The sequence below is a fragment of the Rhinopithecus roxellana genome, chromosome 22, assembly GCF_007565055.1.
Source record: "Rhinopithecus roxellana isolate Shanxi Qingling chromosome 22, ASM756505v1, whole genome shotgun sequence".
Taxonomy (NCBI): Eukaryota; Metazoa; Chordata; class Mammalia; order Primates; family Cercopithecidae; genus Rhinopithecus; species Rhinopithecus roxellana.
The window spans coordinates 9024420-9048671 of NC_044570.1; the positions used below are offsets into that span (position 1 = coordinate 9024420).

The 24252-nt window shown below is 39.3% G+C and overlaps 1 protein-coding gene across 1 annotated transcript in view; it reads left to right on the forward strand.

The window, feature by feature from the left end:
- The window catches only part of USP9Y (ubiquitin specific peptidase 9 Y-linked), a 226358-nt gene extending 221276 nt beyond the window's left edge, over positions 1-5082 (forward strand). The window contains exons 44-47 of the mRNA XM_010356752.2: positions 1331-1487; positions 1628-1840; positions 2560-2655; positions 4300-5082. Coding sequence (XP_010355054.2) covers positions 1331-1487; positions 1628-1840; positions 2560-2655; positions 4300-4452 — 619 coding nt within the window. The 3' untranslated portion in view covers positions 4453-5082. The remainder of the gene's footprint in view (positions 1-1330; positions 1488-1627; positions 1841-2559; positions 2656-4299) is intronic.
- Positions 5083-24252: the final 19170 nt, after the last annotated feature.

The following is a 24252-nucleotide window of genomic DNA, read 5'->3' on the forward strand; positions in this document are numbered from 1 at the left end:
AGATTTCCAAATTTTCCCTTTCCAAACAAAATTTGTATTATAAATGTGTCTGAAGCAAACAAAAAAACCTGACATCTGACATGGAATATAAAAATACTTTGTTAAGTAAGATACATGGCATAGAGGAAAAAGAAATTGAAGTTATTTTTCTGTGTAGGTAATGACACAAAAGAAAGCAAGCATATTTTTGTTTGTAACTTTTTTTTGAGACAGAGTTTTGCTCTTGTTGCCTAAGGCTGGATTGCAGTGGGGTGATCTCCACTCACTACAACCTCAGCCTCCCAAGTAGCTGAGATTACACATATGCGCCACCATGACCGGCTAGATTTGCATTTTTAGTAGAGACAGGGTTTCACCTTGTTGGTCAGGTTGGTCTCGAACTCCTGACTTCAAGTGATCCACCCACCTTGGCCTCCCAAAGTGCTGGGATTACAGGCATGAGTCACCACGCCCAACCTTTGTTTGCAAGTTTTTAAATTGACTATTAAGGAGAAACAGGGAACACTTGGCTGTGTAAATATATTGCAGTTAGGCAGTCCTGAAATAAAATAATTGATCATTAGCAAATCAGGCAGATTTTTTCATTGTCAGTGAAAATTGCTTTACGCATCATGTGTGTGTTTTTATGGTATCAGAATTCAAGTTAATTTTATACTGCCAATTTACGTGACTGTTCCATAATCAGTAAGTTTTTTTTCAACTAAAGTAGTCTTAAAAGACTATTTAATAGCTTTAGTAGAAATAATGTGGTGAAAAAAAAAAAAAAAAAGAACTAATGTGGTGAACTGGACACAGTGTTGTGTTTCTGTAATCCCAACTACTTGGGAGGCTGAAGTGAAAGTATTCGTTGTATTCTGGAGTTTGAGGCAACAGTGAGCCACAAACTATGATCATGCTACTGCAGGCCAGCCTGGGACATAGAGCAAGATTCTATCTCTTAAAAAAAAAAAAAAAAAAAAAAAAAGAAAGGAAAAAAACTATGAAATATTATGTAGCATCATTGTCCTTAATTTGTTCTTAGTAATTTTAGTGATAGCATTTTGGATTGGTAATTTGGCAAGATCTCAGACTTTTAAGTCAGATTGCTAACCAGCTGCTCAAGTTGCCAGATCTGTAATATTTGGCAAGCTATTTGTGCTCTCTGTATTTCTTTTCTCATTTGTTAAATGTTCCTAATTTTAATTTGTTCCTACCTACTTAGGAAAGTAACTCTAATGTAAATTAGATTATATGATTACATCAAAAACATGTACTAAATGGCATATAATTAGGCACTCAAATATTAGTTACTATTGGATATCACAAATTTTTACATCTGTTTCTGTTTTAGAATTCATAATGCACTTAAAGGAATTCCAGATGACCGAGATGGGCTGTTCGATACAATACAGCGCTCAAAGAATCACTATCAAAAACGAGCGTATCAGTGCATAAAATGTATGGTAGCTCTATTTAGCAGTTGTCCTGTTGCTTACCAAATCTTACAGGTGAGAGTTTTGTTTTATCTTATAAATTTGTAGAAACCTCTGTCACAAGTAAGGAAATAATCATGAAAATTTTTAATTCACATTTTAAGCTGATACTGAAAATCATTCTAAATTCTAAATAGTTTTATTTTCTTCTGAAGGGTAATGGCGATCTTAAAAGAAAATGGACCTGGGCAGTGGAATGGCTAGGAGATGAACTTGAAAGACGACCATATACTGGCAATCCTCAGTATACTTACCACAATTGGTCTCCTCCAGTACAAAGCAATGAAACATCAAATGGTTATTTCTTAGAAAGATCACATAGTGCTAGGATGACACTTGAAAAAGCTTGTGAACTCTGTCCAGAAGAGGTAAAAAAAAAAAAAAAAAAAAAAGCCACTAATGGGTAGCAGATAGAAATGGGAAAAAGAAAAGTATTTTTTTTAATGTGTAGGCCAATGTTTATTAATTTGTGCTTAAAAAAATCATGTTGCAGTTTTGTTTGCTTTAATGGTTAGCTTGATTTGTTTGATCTTAAGTTAGCAAAGGAGTTTCCTTTTGGAAAAAACTTCTGTGAAGGTGTCTAAAAAATCACATATCTGAGTGAATTCAGATATTCTTTTGTTTGTTTTTTGTCTTTGTTTTTTTTTTGAGACAGAGTCTCACCCTATTGCCTAGGCTGGCGGGGTGGCACAATATCAGCTCACTGCAACCTCCACTTCTCAGGTTCAAGCGATTCTCCTGCCTCAGCCTCCCGAGTACCTGGGATTACAGGCAGCCACCCCATGCGTGGCTAATTCTTCTATTTTTAATAGAGACAGGGTTTCACCAAGTTAGCCAGGCTGGTCTCAAACTCTTGACCTCAAGTGATCCGCATGCCTTGGCCTCCCAAAGTGCTGGGATTATACGCGTGAGCCACTGCACCTGGCCTGTTTTCTGATATTTTAAAATATCTGCACTAAATGCAAAGATGTTAAAGAGGCCAGCTTTGTGCATTTCTTAAAAGTTTATTCTAAATGAAGGAAATTAAATACAACTTGAAGTTACTTTTATAATCTAATGCTTAATCTCTTTAAATATTTAAAATTAGGAACCAGATGACCAGGATGCCCCAGATGAGCATGAGCCCTCTCCATCAGAAGATGCCCCATTATATCCTCATTCACCTGGCTTTCAGTATCAACAGGTAAAAAGGATTTTTCATTTTTGTCCCCCAAACCCAGTTTGATGCTTTACTTAAAAGGTCTTCAATTATTATTTTCTTAAATATTTTGAAAGTGCAGACTTTCTTTGTGTTGGCTAGTATTTAAAACTAGATAAACTGTTCCAAACCAACATGGACTGGAGACAGATCTACTGTGACTGTAAAGTAATAAATTATCTAGAATAGCTTTGACAAGATGATCAGTGGAGGGTTAGTTGGAGTGAGTTAATGTTTTATTTTGCCATCGTGGTATTTTCTTTGTAACCAGGTACTACCCCTTTTTACTATTTGCTATGGTTAATAAAATTGTGTGATGTTTCAGTAATAGTTGAAGAAATGTTAAAGCCTAAAGTTTCTGAGATTCAGTGGCAGTAAAAATTCAGTTTGACTGGCTTTAATAGATGGTTAACTGAAAAAATATAACTTAGGAAAAATACAGATAAACTTTATAATAACTTATTTTGCAAAACATGTATATTTGGGAAAAGATTCTGGGAAGATTAGCCACAAATGTGACTAATGCAGTCATTTTAAGGCCGTGGTTCTTTTTCTTAAATTTAATGTACATCATAATCATGTAAATGCAGTGATTGAGAACAGCAATTGCAGGGTCCAGAAATTGTCACTCTATAGGGCTATTGTGGGGCTCAAGAGTTGGCATTTCTTTTTTTTTTTTTTTTTTCCTTTTCTTTTTCTGAGAGAGTCTTGCCCTGTCACCAGTCTAGAGTAGAGTGGCAAAGTCACGGCTCACTGCAGCCTCCATCTCCAGGGTTCAAGCAGTTCTCCTGCCTCAGCCTCCCGAGTAGGTAGATGCATCATCACGCCCAGCTAATTTTTGTTGTTTTTAGTGGAGACAGAGTTTCACCATGTTGGCCAGGATGGACTCAATCTTTTGACCTTGTGATTTGCCCACCTTGGCCTCCCAAAATGCTGGGATTATAGGTGTGAGCGCCCGCACCTGTCCAAGAATTGGGATTTCTTACAGATTTCCAAGTGTTGCTGCTCTGGGGAAAACACATGGAAAACCTTTTTGCTTAGCACAGTAATTGGCCTTCCAAGAATTTTTTTTTTAGAGCTAGTCTGATTCTGTTGCCCAAGCTGGAGTGCAGTGGCATGATCTCAGCTCACTGCAACCTCCACATCCCGAGTGCAAGCCATTCTCCTGCCTTAGCCTCCCAAATAGCTAGGACTACAGGCATGTGCCACCATGCCCAGCTTAGGTTTGTATTTTTAGTAGAGACAGGGTTTCACTATGTTGGCCAGGCTAGTCTTGAACTCCTGACCTTGTGATCCACCCACCTTGGCTTCCCGAAGTGCTGAGATTACAGTTAAGAGCAACCATTCCTGGCCAAGACTCTTGAATACATTCTCTGTGGAGGTGAAATGAATTTTTATCAGAAGCTGATACATTTATTACATTTATGTGTGTGTACTTTCTCAAAACACTTTATTTATATACTTTTTTTCTTCAAACATAAAAATCAGATTGTAAATTCTTTTTTTTTTTTTCCTAAAGATCCAGGTTTAAAGATGTCTACTTTTTGACCAAACTTACCCCATGGTTTTAAATATTTAATGGTTAATATCTGAAAAGTGTTACAATGCTGGTCTCTTTCACCCTCTTAGAATAATCATGTGCATGGACAGCCATATACAGGACCAGCAGCACATCACTTGAACAACCCTCAGAAAACTGGCCAACGAACACAAGAAAATTATGAAGGCAATGAAGAAGTATCCTCACCTCAGATGAAAGAACAGGGAAAAGCACATAATTAACTGCTTCCTTTATGACCACGCACTAAGGCCTTACAGTCCAAACTTTCTCTGTGCCTGGCTAGTATTGAAAACTAGATAAACTATTCCAAACCAACATGGAGTAGAGAGAGCATATTCACTCTCGTTTGCAGTAATTTACAATTTGTCAGTGTATAAGACACATGCAGGGGGAAGTGTACAGTGTTTTGTAATAAATGACTGGTCCTAATCTATAAAGGACAAAGGTACATATACTATGTTAATGTCTGACTATTAATTCTTAAGCAAGAAATTTTTTTTGATGAAAACAAGTCAGATCTACACAATCATACAATTATTTTTTGTTATGTTCACTGCATTGTGCAATTGATATTGCCTGTTTTGTGCAGTTTGATCAACTTTACCCACTTCCCCCCAAAAAAGGGAACATAAAAGAGCCCATCTTTGTCAGTTTACACCAATAGTTTTTTGTTAATCCTTTTTTCCTGGATATATAAGACTGGTGGTCACTTTTGAATTATAAGGTTGCTGGGCGCGGTGGCTCAAGCCTGTAATCCCAGCACTTTGGGAGGCCGAGACGGGCGGATCACGAGGTCAGGAGATCGAGACCATCCTGGCTAACACGGTGAAACCCCGTCTCTACTAAAGAAATACAAAAACTTAGCCAGGCGATGTGGCAGGCGCCTGTAGTCCCAGCTACTTGGGAGGCTGAGGCGAGAGAATGGCGTAAACCCGGGAGGAGGAACTTGCAGTGAGCTGAGATCCGGCCACTGCACTCCAGCCTGGGAGACAGAGCAAGACTCCATCTCAAAAAAAAAAAAAAAAAAAAAAAAAGAATTATAAGGTTGATGTGGAAAATTGGCAGTGTAACATTTCTACATATTTTTCATTACCTTTTTATTCTGGTATGTAGGCTAACTACTTTAAAGCTATTCTTATGCTGTAACAATTAGCATGGCTTCACACTGTTTGTGTAGCCAAGAGGACAGAATTACGTGAATGACAGCAGTTGCCCAGAGTGACAGCTGTATTGCTAAGAGCTGTTATTTCTTACACCTAGAATAAATATAAAATCAGGGGAAAATGTGACAGGCAGTTTTTCATTGCACACATGTTCTTCACATTTAATGTTTGATAGTTCAATTTCTTGAGCTAACAGAATATCAAAGTATCGATAATAGGAATTGTAAAATATTAAAACCAATACACAAAATTTTCCTATGTCAGAATGTGTGGAGCATAATAGATTGCATTTGGTGTGCTTGGGATTTTTTTTTTTTACATAGAATTTATTAAGTGAAGTTCCTAAAACTTTGCTGCTTCTGATCCCAGTGAAGTGTACATCATAAGAATCCATAGTACTTTGAAGTACCATTGCACCAAGATGTCTGACTGAATTCTTAGTCACAATTTTACTTGAAAGAAAGAATTGTCATAGTTTTTTTCATTATTCTAAAACTCTTGTTGTTAGATAGAAGATTTAATTAAGATATAAGCTCATGCTTATTTAATATAATTCTGAGGTACCATTTTAGAATAAACATTTGTTTTTGAGATTCCAGAAATCTGTGAGTTAATACTGTATTTAAAAGAGAATTGGTAAATTTTGAATGTGTGTAATATTTTGGAACCTGTTTAAAAACCAAATATACCTACAAATAGATACAGCCTATCCTATACTATTTAAAGGTTTGGCTGTTTTGTTTTATAGAAATTATTTTGCTGAATTCACAAATAAAATTTAAGAATAATTTTGTCCTGTTGTATGTTTTTGTTTCTTTTACTCTCTTACAGTATTCTTAAGGTCTACACATTTAAATTAATTACTTGCATGGCATGCCTTGGCATGACACTGAATTCAGCATTTCAGACACATTGAGTTTTTATGCATAAAAAAAATTGGCCTTTGGCCTTTCACTAAGGACCTAGAAAAAGAAAAAGACATTAAGATATTGACCTTGTAAAAAAATTTTCTAGCTTAATCATTTTTATGCTTTTGACACATTTTTACATAGTTGATTCTTGTTATTCACAGTAGTACATGTTCTATAAAGTCACCATGAATACCAAATTAGCAAATGTTGGACTATTTTATACAATCAATATTTGAAATGCTCATACTCTCCCAAACTACCACTCTATAACCTATGTAATATGTTCATTTGATGTAGTATCTCCTTGCCCATTGTTGGACACAATAGACCCTGGAATGTGTTGCTATGAAGAAATGCAATTCGTTTGCCCAAATTTGTTATAATTTTTTTATATATAGTATTTTAAGAATTATCATTGACCTCTGCGAATACAGTAGTCAGGACCCGTTAATGCCCTGGCAGGGCCACTGCCATTGGTCCATTGTAATCCAGTTATGGTAAGTTCCTTCCTATTCGGGCCATAGTTATTTGCGGTCTGGTCTCTCTTCTCGGTTAGAAATATATCTTGGGATTTTGTTCCTCACAGAGTACAAGAGGAATATGTCTAGATTCACCCCATCTGCATTACTGCTGCATCTCCATAACGTGGCCACCTCAAGCAAATCCACCAGGATATCAACTTGCTGGTTCTAATCACCTCCCCATCATCCTGGAGAGGGTTCTTCAGGTGGATGTCAACATACCGTTCTTCAGCGTACCCCTTAAATTCCACCTTGTACTTTCCAAAGGGCTGTGTCACATGCTAGCATCTGCTTAATAGTTCAGTTTTCCATTGTCCTTGTGGCCAAGCCATCAGTCACTACTCATGAATTGGCAAGAATTCAAACAAATGCAGTGTTTAAAAAAAAAATTGTAAATTTTTTAACACTCATAAGAAAACAACATGCAGTTCAACCATTAATCTAATTTGTTTATTCCATCTTCAATCAGTCTTTTCATTTCTGGTCTCTATGAAGGGCTGCCAACAGGACATTGTTCACCCACCTTGAAACTGCCATCTGTAAACCAAGCAGGTTTTTCTTGGTCAGTAGGGAGCTATTCAAAGGGTATTGCCTGTGCAACAGTAGGATGCAGTAGTTCCTGAAGTGGTTCCAAACTTGATCATAGGAAAAAAGAGACTACCTGCTCTTTAACATGATGAGAACCTCCTTGCAATTTCCTGCTAACACGTTCCTCTGTAAACCCATTTTCCATGTTATTTTGGAACTCTTTTGAGCACTTCTTCATTAGAATATTTTCTTAATTCATACAACACATTATAGGTGTTTCAGGTTTTAGGATTACTTTATGGTCTTCAGTCTCAGAAACGGGCAAGACAAGCTAATAATTAGCTTTTCTAGGCAAGCTACACCAGTGCAAGGCAAGTTAGTAATTATAACTCAAATGGCACATGTTACGGCATCCAGGAATTTCCTGGTCCAAAATTCCCAGCTATTGCTGTGGAGTGGCATGTGCAGCTTTTGGTTTCTTTAACCATAGCTTCAGTGTGCCTAAGGACCTGCAAGCCCTTCCAAAATCAGAATGTGAATCATAAGACCCCAAAATATTGACAGCACTTTTTGAAATTCAGACATGGCCTGTCTTAGTGCAATTTCTTATTTAAATAGACCCCACTCTCTTTTTTTAAGTTGACACATTATAATTGTATGTATTTACAAGGTTCAAATGATATTTTGATACAAGTACACAATGAGTAAAGACCAAATCATTAACTGGTATATTGGTGTATCAGTAATTGGTATATTAGTCACTTCATACATGTATCATTTATTTGTGTTGAGCACATTCCAAATCTAATCTTGCAGTTATATGGAAATATAATTATTCATACCTATAGTCTTCCTCCTATACTGTCAAACATTAGAACCTATTCCTTCTTATGGTATTTGTACCCATTAACTAACTCATCTCTTCCCCTGCCCAGTGTTCTTCCCAGCCTATGGTAGTCTTTCTACTCTCTACCTTCATGAGATCAACTTTTTATTTCCTGTCTGTGAATGAAAACATGCAGTACTTGGTCTTTATGTTTCCTGGATTTTTTCAATTAACATAATGTCCCTTAAATGAAACTTCTTTTGGGTAGTGTTCTTGAAAGGAGCTAGAAATATGTTCAGATGTGTAATGTGAATCCCCAAAATCGTATTCAACCAAATGCTGGGCTTCCTGTTTGATTAGGAATATGTAATGACAGAAATTCATTCTAGGTCACCTGGGAAGTGTCACAATGTATCCTTCCAGGTTTTTCTAAGAATTTCACCATCTGGGTGCATCTATGGATCTTTGCTGGATTTATGATCTCTGTTGGTCATGTGAATCAACATATATAAAGTCTCTGTTAGATTGCTCTTCAGTTTCAGATTTTAACATGTCATCTTCACTATGTTGTAGTATTACATTCAAGAATTGCATCAAGCCCAGATCTCTCATAACCAACTTATGATAGTAACCTTATGGCAAAATATTAATAGTAAATGTCAGTTGGGATCTTTTCCACATGGAGCTGACTCTTGCAAGATTGAGACAAAGAAAAACATTTGCAAGATGAATGAATATCACTATCCTATAGTCTCTTTTTTGTACTGTGGAAAGGAATGTCAGACACTATTGATGGTACATGCAGCACTACGTTATTGCAGATTTGTTTCCATCAACTCTTCTAGGTCGCAAAAAGCTTACTCTAGATATCATTACTAGTCCTTTGGTTTCTAATTAAATTAATTAAAGAGTTTTTTGTTTGGGGTTTTATTGTTGTCCACAAAGTATCCTATGCTGTTTCAACAGTTTTTATGACATAGGTAGTTCTAGTTGTTTCTATTTTAATGTATTCAATCAAGACTGGCCTGAGGGCAAATTTCATGCCTTCTATTTTACTATAAGAAGTAGCACAGGCCGGGCGCGGTGGCTCAAGCCTGTAATCCCAGCACTTTGGGAGGCCGAGACGGGTGGATCACGAGGTCAGGAGATCGAGACCATCCTGGCTAACATGGTGAAACCCCATCTCTACTAAAAAATAAAAAAAAAAAAACTAGCCGGGCGAGGTGGCGGGCGCCTGTAGTCCCAGCTACTCGGGAGGCTGAGGCAGGAGAATGGCATAAACGCGGGACACGGAGCTTGCAGTGAGCTGAGATCTGGCCACTGCATTCCAGCCCGGGCAACAGAGCGAGACTCCGTCTCAAAAAAAAAAAAAAAAAAAAAAAAAAGAAGAAGTAGCACAGCCTGAGCTCAGTGGCTCATGCCTATAATTCCAGCACTTCAAGAGACTAAGACAGGTGGATTGCTTGAGCCCAGAAGTTGGAGACCAGTATGGGAAACATGGCAAAACCACATTTCTGCACACAATGAGCCAGATGTGGTGACAGTTGCCTGTCGTCCCAGCTACATAGGAGGCTGAAGTGAGAGAATCACCTGAACCCAGGCAGTAAAGGCCACAGTGACCCATGATCACGCCACTGCTGTCCAACTTGGATGATAGAGCCAGACTGGGGAAAAGTTGGAGAAGTTGGATAGGCCCATGCCATCACAGTCAGACAAACCACATCACAAAGTTTGTTCATCTCAGATTTTCTTGCAGATATTCACCTTAAATTAATCACTGTTGGATGCACTTACTCTCTTAAATGTAGTCCCCACCAGGTCGTGGAATCACAGTGCATGGTGTTCCCATGGCATTGAAACCCAGAAAAATATTTATCCTCTGCACATTTCAACTATATATGTGTTTTGGGTCCCCAGTCTTGGATCAAATCAGTATGTCCTGACCCTATGTCAATCTTCATCTTGATTCATCTGTCCGTCAGATAATTACCCAGACAATTCAAAGTCAAGTTTCTTATTGTTATCTTTTACTCCTGGCTTTTTAAATACGTGGAAACTGAGATAAATTGTGCAGATTTATTTAGGGCCCTTTTTCCTTTCCTTTTCTGTGAAAATCTCTTTTCTGTGAATCAGTCTCTGATTCACAGTCCCTCCTTTTCCTTTTTCCCTTTCTTATGAATCTTCTGAGTACCTGTAAGGCCCATAAAATGAATCCGAGACAAGATATCCAATATGACTTCTAGGACTATTTCTCAGTTTTGTTTCAGTAAGACTATAGGATATATCCATAAAAAAGGACTCCCCCCCAATAAGACATTAGCTAACTTTCTCTTGGAAATCACATACAGTGTTCCGTGTTGTTCAATACTGAACTGTGAATCTTACATCAATCAAAACACGGTCTTCTATTTAATAACATTCAAAACCAAATGCACTGCTCTTAGGAGCAGTCTGTTGCTGTTACAATCCATTCAGTCAAGATTCTTTAGAAAGCTAACAATGCCAATCCACAAAACAATAAAATCCTTTTTCACTCTATAGTTGCTTCTTGTAGCTTCTTGGTTCTACCCTTCTTTTACTTGGAGCGTTGCACTTGATCTTAGTCAAGAGGCAGAGAAGTGATTACCTATACAATTGGTTTGGTGATGTGTAGTCCTAGATGTGTTGGCTGTTGTGTTGATACAATTTTCCCCCTTTTTTTGAGATGAAGTCTCCCTGTTGCTCAGGCTGGAGTGTAGTGGCATGATCTCAGCTCACTGCAACCTCCACCTCCTGGGCTCAAATGATTCTCCTGCCTCAGCCTCCTGAGTAGTTGGGATTACAGGCACATGCCACCATGCCCAGCTAATTTTTTTTGTATTTTTAGTAGAGATGAAGTTTTACAATGTTGGTCAGGCTGGTCTTGAACTCCTGACCTCGTGATCTGCCTGCCTCCACCTCCCAAAGTGCTGGAATTACAGGCGTGAGCCACCAAGCCTGGCCCAATTTTCCCCTTTGATAGTAGTCCTCAGGCTATCAGTCAAAGCTGAGACTGAAATGTAAACATCGCTGAAATCTGAGCTTGGCCTAGTATTAGAATTTGCCCCCAACACTCTTACTTTTCTTTTTAGCTATTACAGACAATATTAACCAAGGGATTGTATATTTAGCTTACTTGTCATTTTGTATTTCCTTATGTACCCAGTAAGCCACACCTGTTTTTAGTCCATTTAAAATAATGAGGGTTGACAAAGTGACTCCCATATAATCCCAGCATCAAAAGAGGCCAAGGTGGGCAGATCACCTGAGCCCAAGCATTTGAGAGCAGCCTTGACAACATAACAACACCCTATCTCTACAAAAAATAAAACATTAGCCAGGTAGGGTAGCACATGTCTGTTGTACCAGCTACTCTTTTGGGAGACTGAGTTAGAAGGTTGATTTGAGCCCTAGATGTCATGACTGCAGTGAGCCATAATTGCACTATTGCATATGCCTCAACAGTAAAGTGAGAGCCTGTCTCCAAAAAATTAATAAAATAAAAGAAAATTCATTAATTAATTAAAAATAAAATAATGAGAAGTACAATCATCATGTTTTATTGTCTATTCATCATTCTACTAATGCTAAGATTAGCAATGCTATGGATCCCAGACAAAATATGAAATACTTTTCTAACTCCGTGTTCAAGAACATCATTTTTTCAAATGAAATACATTTTAGAATTAAAGCCAAGCAGCTTTAGTTTGGCTTCTATTAGTCTTTTTATGGCAAGAAGTACTTTCTTGCTGAAAGCTCCAAATAAAAGGTAGTAAGTTTGGAAACTGTTCCAAAACTATGTTATTTCATGTTGTGTACCTTCATCTTTTAACCATATCATTATAAACATTCTGAGTATTTGGCATCATACTAAATCAAACTTTACTGCACCTGTTTTCTGGTCCCTCTGTACTAGAAGCAAGACCATAGGGTAACTAAATTAGTTAATAGTGCTTTTCCAGTGTATGCAGAACTACCATAGATTTCCCTTGACTTTCTTTCTTACCCTTATCTGAAATCAATATGACTAAGGACAATTAAGAAAACCCACAATTTATGGCCATTATTCTAAAGCTAGCATATAAGTTTTAAGAGCAATAGGAGCTTTATTATTAGCAATAGGAGCTCTGTTGGACTCAGCAGCTAGTGGATCATTTCTGTGCTTCATTTTTCTCCTGTAAAATTAGGATAAATATATGAGGATTAAAGTATGCAAAGAGCTAAAAACAGTACTTGTCGTATGATAAACACATATATCTTCATATTATTCTTACTGTTTAGACATTTTTTGTACTTCAAGGATAAATTGAAGACCCTACACATACTGCACTTTGTTTCAACATAGCCCAGAGCAATTAGTAACAGTATTTTCCATTATTATAGGAAACGCTTCATTTATTCCTGCAAACAGGTATAAATATGCAAGAGAGGTAACCATGTTGAAATATTATTTTTTAAAAAGCCATCCCAGCCACTTCCTATGCCTAGGTGCTTTAATGCTAATTCCCTTTTTTTTAAATGGGGCTTTAAAATTTCCCTAATCTTTTTTCATAGCTATATTTAATTGTAATTAGCCTTTTTAATAATCACTTTAGGAAGTGGCTTCCATTAAGCCAAATTGTCTTCACGCCTGCCATTTGTCTTCATTATTAATGTTATCGTCCACCTGTACTTAATTGTGGGAAAAGTGATAATAGGTTTTGGTAATAACTTTTGAGCTATGTGTGATATTAACTCTTTAGCTACATGTGAGCTACCTCCATATTAAAACAATTTATTTCACAAATAAAAGAGCTATGAATGAAAGAGTCCAGTGTTTAGACTACTTTAACAACTTTAAAATGTTGTATATAAATACACTAATCTAGATGAAAAAAAAAAGAGCCAGCATTCTTTGACTATTATATGTTAATATGCTATAAACATTTTGCATACATCATTCTCAAATGGATATGAGTTCCTATTCCCGCTTTGCAAGAAAAGTTAGACATGGAGTGGGTGGAGATCCCATACCCATAAGCGATATACTGTAGATTTAAACTTAAGAAGCCTGAATTAAAGGCAAACTCTAGAATTCTGGAGTAAGAACAGATCTCCAAAAGTAAGAACAGATCTCCAAAGAACAGAACTAAAAAAGTATCTGACACATTTCTCCATCAGTTTAGCAGTTGATTTTGCCTAGATTGAGTACATATTTGGGAAAAAGAAACACAGGCCACAGTAGGATATGTAGCTAATACTTTTTCGAAAGAGGGTTTTGAGGGCTTCAATATTTAAAGAGAAAACAAGTGGGCAAGAGGCAAGGGAGGGAGAAAAAAATGGGGCAGGCAGACAAATGAGACAATTGGTTGTATTCTCTTGAGGTTTTGTTTAGCACTCATTGATTCCACACGTTGCATGTGAAAGGGAATGGGTAGAAAAACACAATTCTGTATTGATCTCATACTCGGTAAATCTGTACTTTACACAATGTAAAGTCAACATGAAGTAGAGAAAAAAGTCAAACATGCATTCCATGATTTCTAGGCTCCTTTTCCCCCAGACTTGGGAAGATAAGTTGTTCATTTGCATTGTTGAGAAGACAGAGGCCACCTGGGGAGATTATATGGCCTACTGCCTTGAAGCTCTCTATTTAGAAAAGAGTGTCTGTGTGACCCATTTTCCAAGCTTAACTATTCCCTTTGGCACAGTGGGTTTGGAAATACAGTTCTTTACTTCACGGTTTTGGTCATTGGGGGCTGATTTTAATGAACTGATGCTTGCAAATCCACAATAACTGAAATGTAGATGTCTGTCTTTTTACATGTAAGCATTTATTTTTCTGGTCCTTTTGTAAAAAGCCTCCAAAAAGATCAACTGCAGGCCGGGCGCGGTGGCTCAAGCCTGTAATCCCAGCACTCTGGGAGGCTGAGACGGGCGGATCACGAGGTCAGGAGATCGACACCATCCTGGCTAACACGGTGAAACCCCGTCTCTACTAAAAATACAAAAACTAGCCGGGCGAGGTGGCGGGCGCCTGTATTCCCAGCTACTCTGGAGGCTGAGGCGGGAGAATGGCGTGAACCCGGGAGGCGGAGCTCGCAGTGAGCTGAGATCCAGCCACTGCACTCCAGCCCGGGCGACAGAGCAAGACTCCGGTTCAAAAAAACAAAACAAAAAATCAACCCCAAAGTTCACTCCAGATTAAATATTTATGAGGAAGCGTTTAGTGTGTGGTACCTGACACTTTCGCAACATTCAATTTTTAGGAGATGTGATTATTAATTTTATGTCAATTTGATGGGGCCATGAGATCTCTGGCCAATTATTCTGGGTATGTCTGTGAGAGTGTTTTTGGATGAAATTCACATGTAAATGGGTAGACTAAGTAAAACAGATCAGTTGGCGTAAGACAGAGGCCTTGCGCAATCAATTGAAGGCCTAAGTTAAGCAAAAAATTATAACTCTCCTTTAAGTTAACAGGAATTTCTCCTGTCTGACTGCTTTCAAACTGGGATATCTTTTTTTTTTTTTTCTGACATATTCTAACTGTTGCCCAGGATGAGGTACAGTGGCTCAAACCTGGTAGGCGGAGGTTGCAGTGAGCCAAGATTGCGACACTGCAACCCCTACCTGCCAGGTTCAAGTAATCCTCCCACCTCTGCCTCCCCAGTAGCTCAGATTACAGGACTGCAGCACCACGCCCACATAATTTTTTGTATTTTTAGTACAGGTGGGAGTCTCACCACATTGCCCAGGCTGGCCTGGAACTCCTGATTTCAGGCAGTCTGCCCACCTTAGTGTCCAAAGTGCTAGGATTTGTTGTTGTTGTTGTTGTTGTTGTTTTGTTTTGTTTTGAGACGGAGTCTGGCTCTGTCACCCAGGCTGGAATGCAGTGGCCGGATCTCAGCTCACTGCAAGCTCCGCCTCCCGGGTTCCCGCCATTCTCCTGCCTCAGCCTCCCGAGTAGCTGGGACTACAGGCGCCCGCCACCTCGCCCGGCTAGTTTTTTGTATTTTTTAGTAGAGACGGGGTTTCACCGTGTTAGCCAGGATGGTCTCGATCTCCTGACCTCGTGATCCGCCCGTCTCGGCCTCCCAAAGTGCGGGGATTACAGGCTTGAGCCACCACCCCTGGCCAAAGTGCTAGGATTATAGGCATGAGTCATGGCATGTAGGCCAAACTGGGATATCTTTTTCCTCTACGTTTGTACTCAGCCCGAAACATGAGCTCTTCTGAAGCTTGAGCCAGTTGGTCATTCTGTTGGAACTTACACCTCCTCTCCTGCTTGCTGGCTACAGATCTCGCAAATTCTCTGCTTTCATAATTTCGTGAGCCTATTTTTCATAATAAGTCTCACACACACACAGACGCACACACACACACACACCCTATGGTCTTATTGATTCCATTTTTCTGGAGAACCCTGACGAATACAGAAAGCAAGCATTAAATCCAATCCCCATTGAAGGAGAGGGAAATTTATTTGAAGGGAGAGTTATCAAAAGTGTTACCTTAAAAATAATTTAAAGATTAAACAGAAGTGGCTAGGTGAGGTGGCTTATGCCTGTAATCCCAGCACTTTGGGAGGCCAAGGCAGGTGGATTATGAGGTCAGGAGTTTGAGACCAGCCTGGCCAATATGGTGAGACCCTGTCTCTGCTGAAAATACAAAAATTAGCTGGGCGTGGTGGTGGTGCCTGTAATCCCAGCTACTCAGGAGGCTGAGGTAGGAGAGTCACTTGAACCTGAGAGGCGTAAATTGCAGTGAGCAAAGATTATAATCCCAACCTTCAAAAGCACTGGGATTATAGGCATGCGCCACCACACGCAGCCAGTATTTTATTTTCTAACATTGTTGTTGTGTAACTTTATTTGAAACACCATGATTTTGAGATTATCCACTAGCCTCTTTTGAATATAAAATGCTGTCCAAATAACTATGAAGTATTAGGAAAGTCACTGAGGCAGAAGTATAAAATATGTGCTGTTCCTATGATGTTAGGGGTACTTATGTTTCAAGCTACTTCTGTGAAACTCACCTATAGCTAATGGCTACGTTTTCCCAGAAATGCTGCAAATTGTGACCAAAAGCAAGAGAAAGTATTCATTTACAATACCTCATAACCTGGTTGAAGAAGCATGAGTAGTAGATATCATTGGTCCCACAATCACTACTACTTCCACCATAGGATGTATGCTGAATATATGACTGACTAGTATTTTCCCCTTTAAGGCTGTCCATTTCCTTTGTTAGCTGTAGCACCCCTCACAGAAGTGAAATTAAAAGGGCAGAATATATTGGCCACTTACCACATTTCAGGTGCCTTTATAATATGTATCAACCTATCTAATTCTCACATAGCTCTTATGAAGTAGTACTATTATTCTTCTTCATTTAATAAATAATGAAACTGAAGCATAGAGAAGCTATTACACACTCAAGCTACCACAACTAGGCAGAGGTTGTGCTAGAATTTAACATGGAAAGCTGTCTACACGTGCAGGTTAATGAGTACAAAAGGGCTGTTACTAAGCAATAAGGGGCTATGCAAAGGGGTGTTGCCCTTTAGGAAACCTGCAAATATCCCAGAGGTACAAACATTGTGTAAATGTTGGTTACTGTTATTTTATGCATTCTAGCAGGTACTGCGGAAAAAGATAGCCTCATTTAGATTGTGAGTGCTGTTTAAGGGTAATGATAATTTCCTATACTATACATGGTTGTAAGCGCTCCATGAATATTTTTCATCGACTGACAATAAAGTAATAGACAAAAAATTATACTTAAATTTAATCTAGTTTCAACAGTAATTGCTACCTACTTTTGGAATACAGTGATAAATCCTTTTTATGGACTGAAAGTGTTCCCCTTACCACAAATGCATAGGTTGAAGTCCTAGCCCCCAAAATAATAGCATTTGAGAATACCTATGGGCAGTAATTAGGTTTAGATGAGGTACAGGTGGGGCCTGCATAATAGAGTTAATGTCTTGTCTTCAATAGGAAGAGGAGACTGAACTTGGATTTCTCTACACCATGAGTAAATATAGCAAGAAAATGGCAGACTGTAAACCATGAAGAGAGCCCTCACCAGAAAAAGTTAACCAAACTTCATCTTAACACCTTGATCTTGGATTTCCCAGCCTCAGAACTGTGAGAAATAAATTCTTTGTTGTTTAAGTCACCCAGTCCAAGGTATCTTATGAAGCCTAAGACAACACTTCACTCACTTTATCTGAAAACAATACTGCAAGGTAGGTGCTGTGCTCATTTTAGAGGTATTAGCAAACTTGCTCATAATCACACAGAAAAAAGAGGCTGGGTACGGTATCTAATGCCTGTAATCCCAGCACTATGGGAGACTGAAGTGCATGGATCATGAGGTCAGGAGTTTGAAACCAGCCCAGGCAACATAGTGAAATCCCATCTCTACTAAAAATACAAAATTAGCTGGGCATGGTGGCATATGCCTATAGTCCCAGCTACTTGGGAGGCTAAGGCAGGAGAATTGCTTGATCTCAACACCTTAGTCTTGGATCAGAGTGTTGCAATGAGCCAAAATTGTGCCATTGCACTCTAGCCTGGGTGACAGAGCAAGACTCTGCCTCAAAAAAAAAAAAAAAAAAAAAAAAAAACATTCTAGTCTCTAAGTATATTGACTGTGGATCTACCAGGACACTTCTCCATTTTAAGGTCCTTAATCTAATCACACACTCAAAATTCTTTTAACACCATAAGGTTACATAATAACACATTCCAAGGATTAGAACATAGACATCTTTGGGGAATCATCATTTTATTTACCATATTAAAATCATCACCATATTAAAAATAAGCAAATTATTAATCTTATTTAATGGAGCGAGATGATGCATAAGAAAAATTTAAGGGAAAAAAGCCACAGATTTGGAAAAGAAGGAGATAACAGGGTTAAAGTGGAGGAAGAAGTATATTTGACAGCACTTATTGATTTTTTTTTTTTATTTTTTTGAGACAGAGTCTCATTCTGTCACCCAGGCTGGAGTACAGAGGTACAATCTTGGCTCACTGCAACCTCCACCTGCCTTCCGGGTTCAAATGATTCTGCTGCCTCAGGAGACTACAGGTGTGCACCAACATGCCCAGCCAATTTTTGTATTTTTAGTTGAGATAGGGATTCACTATGTTGGCCAGGCTAGTGTCAATCTCTTGACTTCGTGATCTGACGTGTCGGCTTCCCAAAGTGCTGGGATTACAGGCATGACCCACCACGCCTGGCCAGCACTTATTGTTTACCATATGCATTCTGCACCACCCAAAAAATTGCTTTTTTGCTACAAAGGTGGGAAGGAGTGGGACAAATGTTAAATTGACTGCAAGGAACTTGGTCCTGTTTTTTTCTGGGCCCCAGGCCAGACTATTACAGATTGCTGGGCAGACAGACACTTGAGTGGGCAAGTCTAATCACAGAGAAACAAGGTATACCAGCAGGAACTTTACCAGCCAAGAAACTATTTTCTAATAAAACTACAAATGGAAGAATAACTGGGTAGTGCTGATATATATTGTTATCTTGTAGACTCCTCATAAATCTCTTTGTAGAATAGAGTTAAGCTTCTCTTTGAAGTCTCAGTTGAAAAAAATTGACTAGCATGGTTCCCTATGCTAGCGGGGCTACAGGGAAAAGAGCAGTCAAAACTCTCTTTGCAACTAATACTTTCTTATTCTCAGGAATACACATACTGTATTAGTTTGTTCTCACACTGCTATAAAGTATAACTGCAACTCGGTAATTCATAAAGAAAGGAAGCTTAATTGGTCCACAATTCCATAGGATGTACAGGAAGCATAGTGGGTTCTGCCTCAGGAAACTTAAAATCATGGCAGAAGGCAAAGAGAAATAGGTGCATCTTACATGGCTGGACCAGGACCAAGAGAGTGGGGAGTTGCCACACGCTTTTCAAAAGCGTATCTCATGGCCAGGTACCATGGCTCACGCCCGTAATCCCATCACTTTGGGAGGCTGAGCCACCGAGGTCAGGAGTTCGAGACCAGCCTGGCCAACATGGTGAAAACCTGTCTCTACTGAAAATACAAAAATTAGCCAGGCATGGTGGTGTATGCCTGTAGTTCCAGCTAGTTGGGAGGGTGAGGCAGGAGAATTGCTTGAACCCAGGAGGTGGAGTTTGCAGTGAGCTGAGATTGCACCACTGCATTCCAGGTTGGGCGACAGAGTGAAACTTCACCTCATAAAAAAAAAAAAAAAAGAAAAAGAAAGAAAGAAACAAACAAAACAAAAACAAAAAAACAGATCTCATAAGAGAAACTGCCCTCATGATCCAATCACCTCCCGCCACGTCCCACCTCCAACATTGGGGATTACGTTTCGACATGAGATTTGGGGAACAGACACAGATCTAATCTCTCTCTCTCTCTCTCTGTCTCTCTCTCTCTCTCTCTCTCTCTCCACACACACACACACACACACACCCTATAGAAACTTCAATTACAGAACAAGGTTCAGTGGTTAATGCTAGTAATCCCAGCACTTTAAAAGGCTCACTTGAGCCCCAGGAGTTTGAGACCAGCTTGGGCAACACACTGAGATTCTATATCTATTTTTTTTAAAGGAAAGAAAACAAAGAAAGAAAATAAATTTTATAAATTTGAAAAAGAATAATTATGCTGTTATAGGTCAAATGCTAGTGATCCCTGGTATTAAAAACTGGAAGAGTAGCCTCAGGGGACCTTTTGGAGTTCTGGTTGTGTCACATTTCTTGTTCATGGGTGCTGGTTTCAAAGAGGTGTTTACTCTGAAAATTTATAGAGCTATATACTTGTGATTTGTTCACTTTTCTGCATCAATAGTATTGTCTATGAAATTTATGTTAAAATAAAAATGCATACATACAGAATAATGGCTGTTATGGAAGTACATATGAAAATAAAATACATATAAATGATTGCTTACCTATATGGGAGAAGGAAGTGGAAGTGGAAAATGGAGATAAAACAAACCCACAAGGTGCCAGCTGTGCACCAGTCATAATAATATTTCATTAACAAGAGAGTGTTATTAAGAATCTCTGCACCTGATAGCAAAAGAAAAAGAAATAGAGTGAGGAGGAAAGGAAGGAAGAAAGACAAAAGCTAAAACTCTCCTTTTTCCTCCCAGAGAGACTCACTGTAGAACTTTATTTATTTGTGTGCTTTTTTTTTTTTTCTTAAGATTGAATTTACTAAGAGGTTAGTGATTCCCCCACCTACACATCCCAGGAAGAAACCTAGTGATTGCTTAGAAGTGCACAAGAACATGAGGGAGTCTGGCATGTCTAATATTGGCTACTCCAGTCAATAGCTTTGTCTGCCTCAAAAACTTCATATTGTGGGGAAAGCTGCAATCTAATAAAAATCTAGGGAAACAGCATTTGATGAGTTAAAACTAAACTAATACGTACTTTAAAGAGCCTTCAAATTTTTTTACCACAGTAGTTGTCACACTTTACCTACATGAGGATCGCCTGAAAAGTCTGATAAACCACGAAGTGCTGCCTGCTCTCCTCCCATATTTCCTATGATATTGTAGTCGAGGAAGTAAAATAAGAATTCGCATTTCTAAATTCCCAGTGATGCTATATAGTGCCACACTTTGAGAACCATCACTGTATTGCCTTCAAAAATTAAAAGAGGAGAGATGAAGCAAAATTGTTGGTCATTTCTGATTAGTAATTCTTGTTCTTTAGAACCTGCCCCAAGTTCCAGCAGGCTGAGGCCCCTCAACCAAGTAATATGGGCTGAGAAACAGAACCAATCCCTTGGTTATAGTAGGAATAGTGCAAAGGAAAATTAGTAAATTTTGAATTGTGAGGCTGGCAATAGCCCATGTATTACTCTGGAGATCCATTTCACTCTTCATTCTGCTCAAGAAGTGATGGTTTGAGCTTTCAGGTAAGAAATTGGAACTGCAGCCCAGTTCATTTTCAGTGGAGTCTCAGGGAAACATGAGAATCAAAGAAAGCAGTTCCCTCAGTAATTATATTCTGATCCTATTCAAAGAAAGAATATAACATAGAAGATCAGCAGAGTCTAGATCATCACTCCACAAACGTTTTCACATTGCAGCACACTCAGGAAATGGCAATATTTGTATCTCTCACTGGAGTAAACTGCAAAGGATATGTCAGGGTCTATGAAGGACTGGCTAAAATAAAGTGAATGATACAGTTTTATTTTTGTTATGTAGTTATGCTATTAAAATGTTGGAAAAGATATTAAGTACCAAACTCATATAAAACTTGCAAAAGAGGCCGGGCGCGGTGGCTCAAGCCTGTAATCCCAGCACTTTGGGAGGCCGAGACGGGCGGATCATGAGGTCAGGAGATCGAGACCATCCTGGCTAATACGGTGAAACCCCGTCTCTACTAAAAAATACAAAAAACTAGCCGGGCGACGAGGCGGGCGCCTGTAGTCCCAGCTACTCGGGAGGCTGAGACAGGAGAATGGCGTGAACCCGGGAGGCGGAGCTTGCAGTGAGCTGAGAGCCGGCCACTGTACTCCAGCCTGGGCAGCAGAGGAAGACTCCGTCTCAAAAAAAAAAAAAAAAAAAAAAAAAACTTGCAAAAGAAGCTATTATAAAACATACAATTGTCAGCTTTTCAAAAGCTGCTCAACATAACTCATCACTATAGAAATGCAAATAGCCAGGTGGCTCAAGCTTGTAATCACAGCACTTTGCGGGGCTGAGGCAGCTGGATCACCTGAGATCAGGAGTTTGAGACCAGCGTGGACAACATGGTGAAACCCTATCTCTACTAAAAATACAAAAATTAGGACAGGCGTGGTGACTCATCCAGCACTTTGAGAGGCTGAGGTGGGCGGACCATGAGGTGAGGAGATTGAGACCATCCGGGCTAACACGGTGAAACCCAGTCTTGGCTAAAAATACAAAAAAAAAAAAAAAAGCTAGATATGGTGGCATGCGTCTATAGTGCTAGCTACATGGGAAGCTGAGGCAGGAGAATCACTTGAACCTGGGAGGTGGAGGTTGCAGTGAGCCGAGATGGTACCATTGCACTGCAGCCTGGGTGACAGAGCAAGACTCTGTCTTAAAAAAAAAAAAAAAAAAAAAAGGCCGCGCGCGGTGGCTCAAGCCTGTAATCCCAGCACTTTGGGAGGCCGAGACGGGTGGATCACGAGGTCAGGAGATCGAGACCATCCTGGCTAACCCGGTGAAACCCCGTCTCTACTAAAAAATACAAAAAACTAGCCGGGCGAGGTGGCGGCGCCTGTAGTCCCACCTACTGGGGAGACTGAGGCAGGAGAATGGCGTGAACCCGGGAGGCGGAGCTTGTAGTGAGCTGAGATCCGGCCACTGCACTCCAGCCTGGGTGACAGAGCGAGACTCTGTCTCAAAAAAAAAAAAAAAAAAAAAAAAAAAAAGACAGGTGTAGTGGCACGCAGCTGTAATTCCAAAGAAGCTGAGGCAGAATTGCTTTAACCCAGGAAATGGAGATTGCAGTGAGCTGGGATCGCACTGCTGCACTCCAGCCTGGGTAACAAGAAAAAAACTCTATCTCAAAAAAAAAAAAAAAAAAAAGAGAAATGCTAATAAAACCACAATAATGTATCAGTTTACATCTCCATTAAGACAGCTATTATCAGCCGGGCGCGGTGGCTCAAGCCTGTAATCCCAGCACTTTGGGAGGCCGAGACGGGCGGATCACGAGACGGGCGGATCACGAGGTCAGGAGATCGAGACCATCCTGGCTAACACGGTGAAACCCCGTCTCTACTAAAAAAAAATACAAAAAACTAGCCGGGCGAGGTGGTGGGCGCCTGTAGTCCCAGCTACTCGGGAGGCTGAGGCAGGAGAATGGCGTAAACCCGGGAGGCGGAGCTTGCAGTGAGCTGAGAGCCGGCCACTGCAATCCAGCCTGGGCGGCAGAGCGAGACTCCGTCTCAAAAAAAAAAAAAAAAAAAAAAAAAAAAAAGACAGCTATTATCAAAACAATGAAAAATAAGTGGTGGGAAGGATATAGAGAAATAAGAAAGGGTCATGTACAATTGGTAAAAAATGTAAACTGGTGTAGCTGGTATGGAAAATGGCATGATAATCTCTCAAAAAATTAAAAATACAATTACCATATGATCCAACAATTTCACTTCTGGATATATAGCCCAAAGAATTGAAAGTAGGTACTTGAAAAGATACTTTATAGTGCATTATGTCACAGTAGCCTAAATGTCGAAATAATCCAAGTGTCCATGTCAGAAGAGAAATGGATAAACAAAATATGGTATAGCATACATTAGAACATTATTCAGCCTTAACAAGGAAGGAAAATCTGACACATACTGCATCATGGAATAGCCTTGGTAACATTAGGCTAAGTAAAACAAACCAGTCACAAAAAGACAAATACCTCCCCTAGCTCAGGTGATTCTCCCATCTGAGGATTTTGTACTTCTTGTAGAGAGGACACTTTTACCACATTGCCTGGGCTGGTCTCAAAATCCTGGGCTCAAGCGATCCTCCTTCCTCAGCCTCCCTAAGTACTGGGATTACAGGTGTGAGCTACTGCACCCAACGTATTTATTATTATTATTATTATTATTATTATTATTATTGAACTAAGCGCTGTGACTAGGACTAAGTGACTTAAGAGGGCATCCTTGCCTTGATTCACATATTAGAGGAAACGCTTTCACACCTTCACTATTGAATATAATGTTTGCTGTGGGTTTTTCACATATGGCTTTTATTATGTTAAGGTGGTTTTCTTCCCTTCCTCAGTAGTTGAGTGTTTTTATCATGAAAGGGAAATGAATTCTTTACAGTGCTTTTTGTGCATCCATTGAAATGATCATGGTTGTCTCCACCTTGTTCCGTTAATCTGGTGAATCACCTTAAATTCCTTTTGACTTTTCAACTTTCATTTTAGGTTCAAGGGGGTGCATGTGGATGTTTGTTGCATGGGTAAATTGCCTGTCATTGGGGTTTGTTGTATAGATTATTTTGTCACTCAGTTAATAAGCATAGTAGCTGATATGTAGTTTATTGATCCTGACTCTCCACTCACCTTCCACCCTCAAGT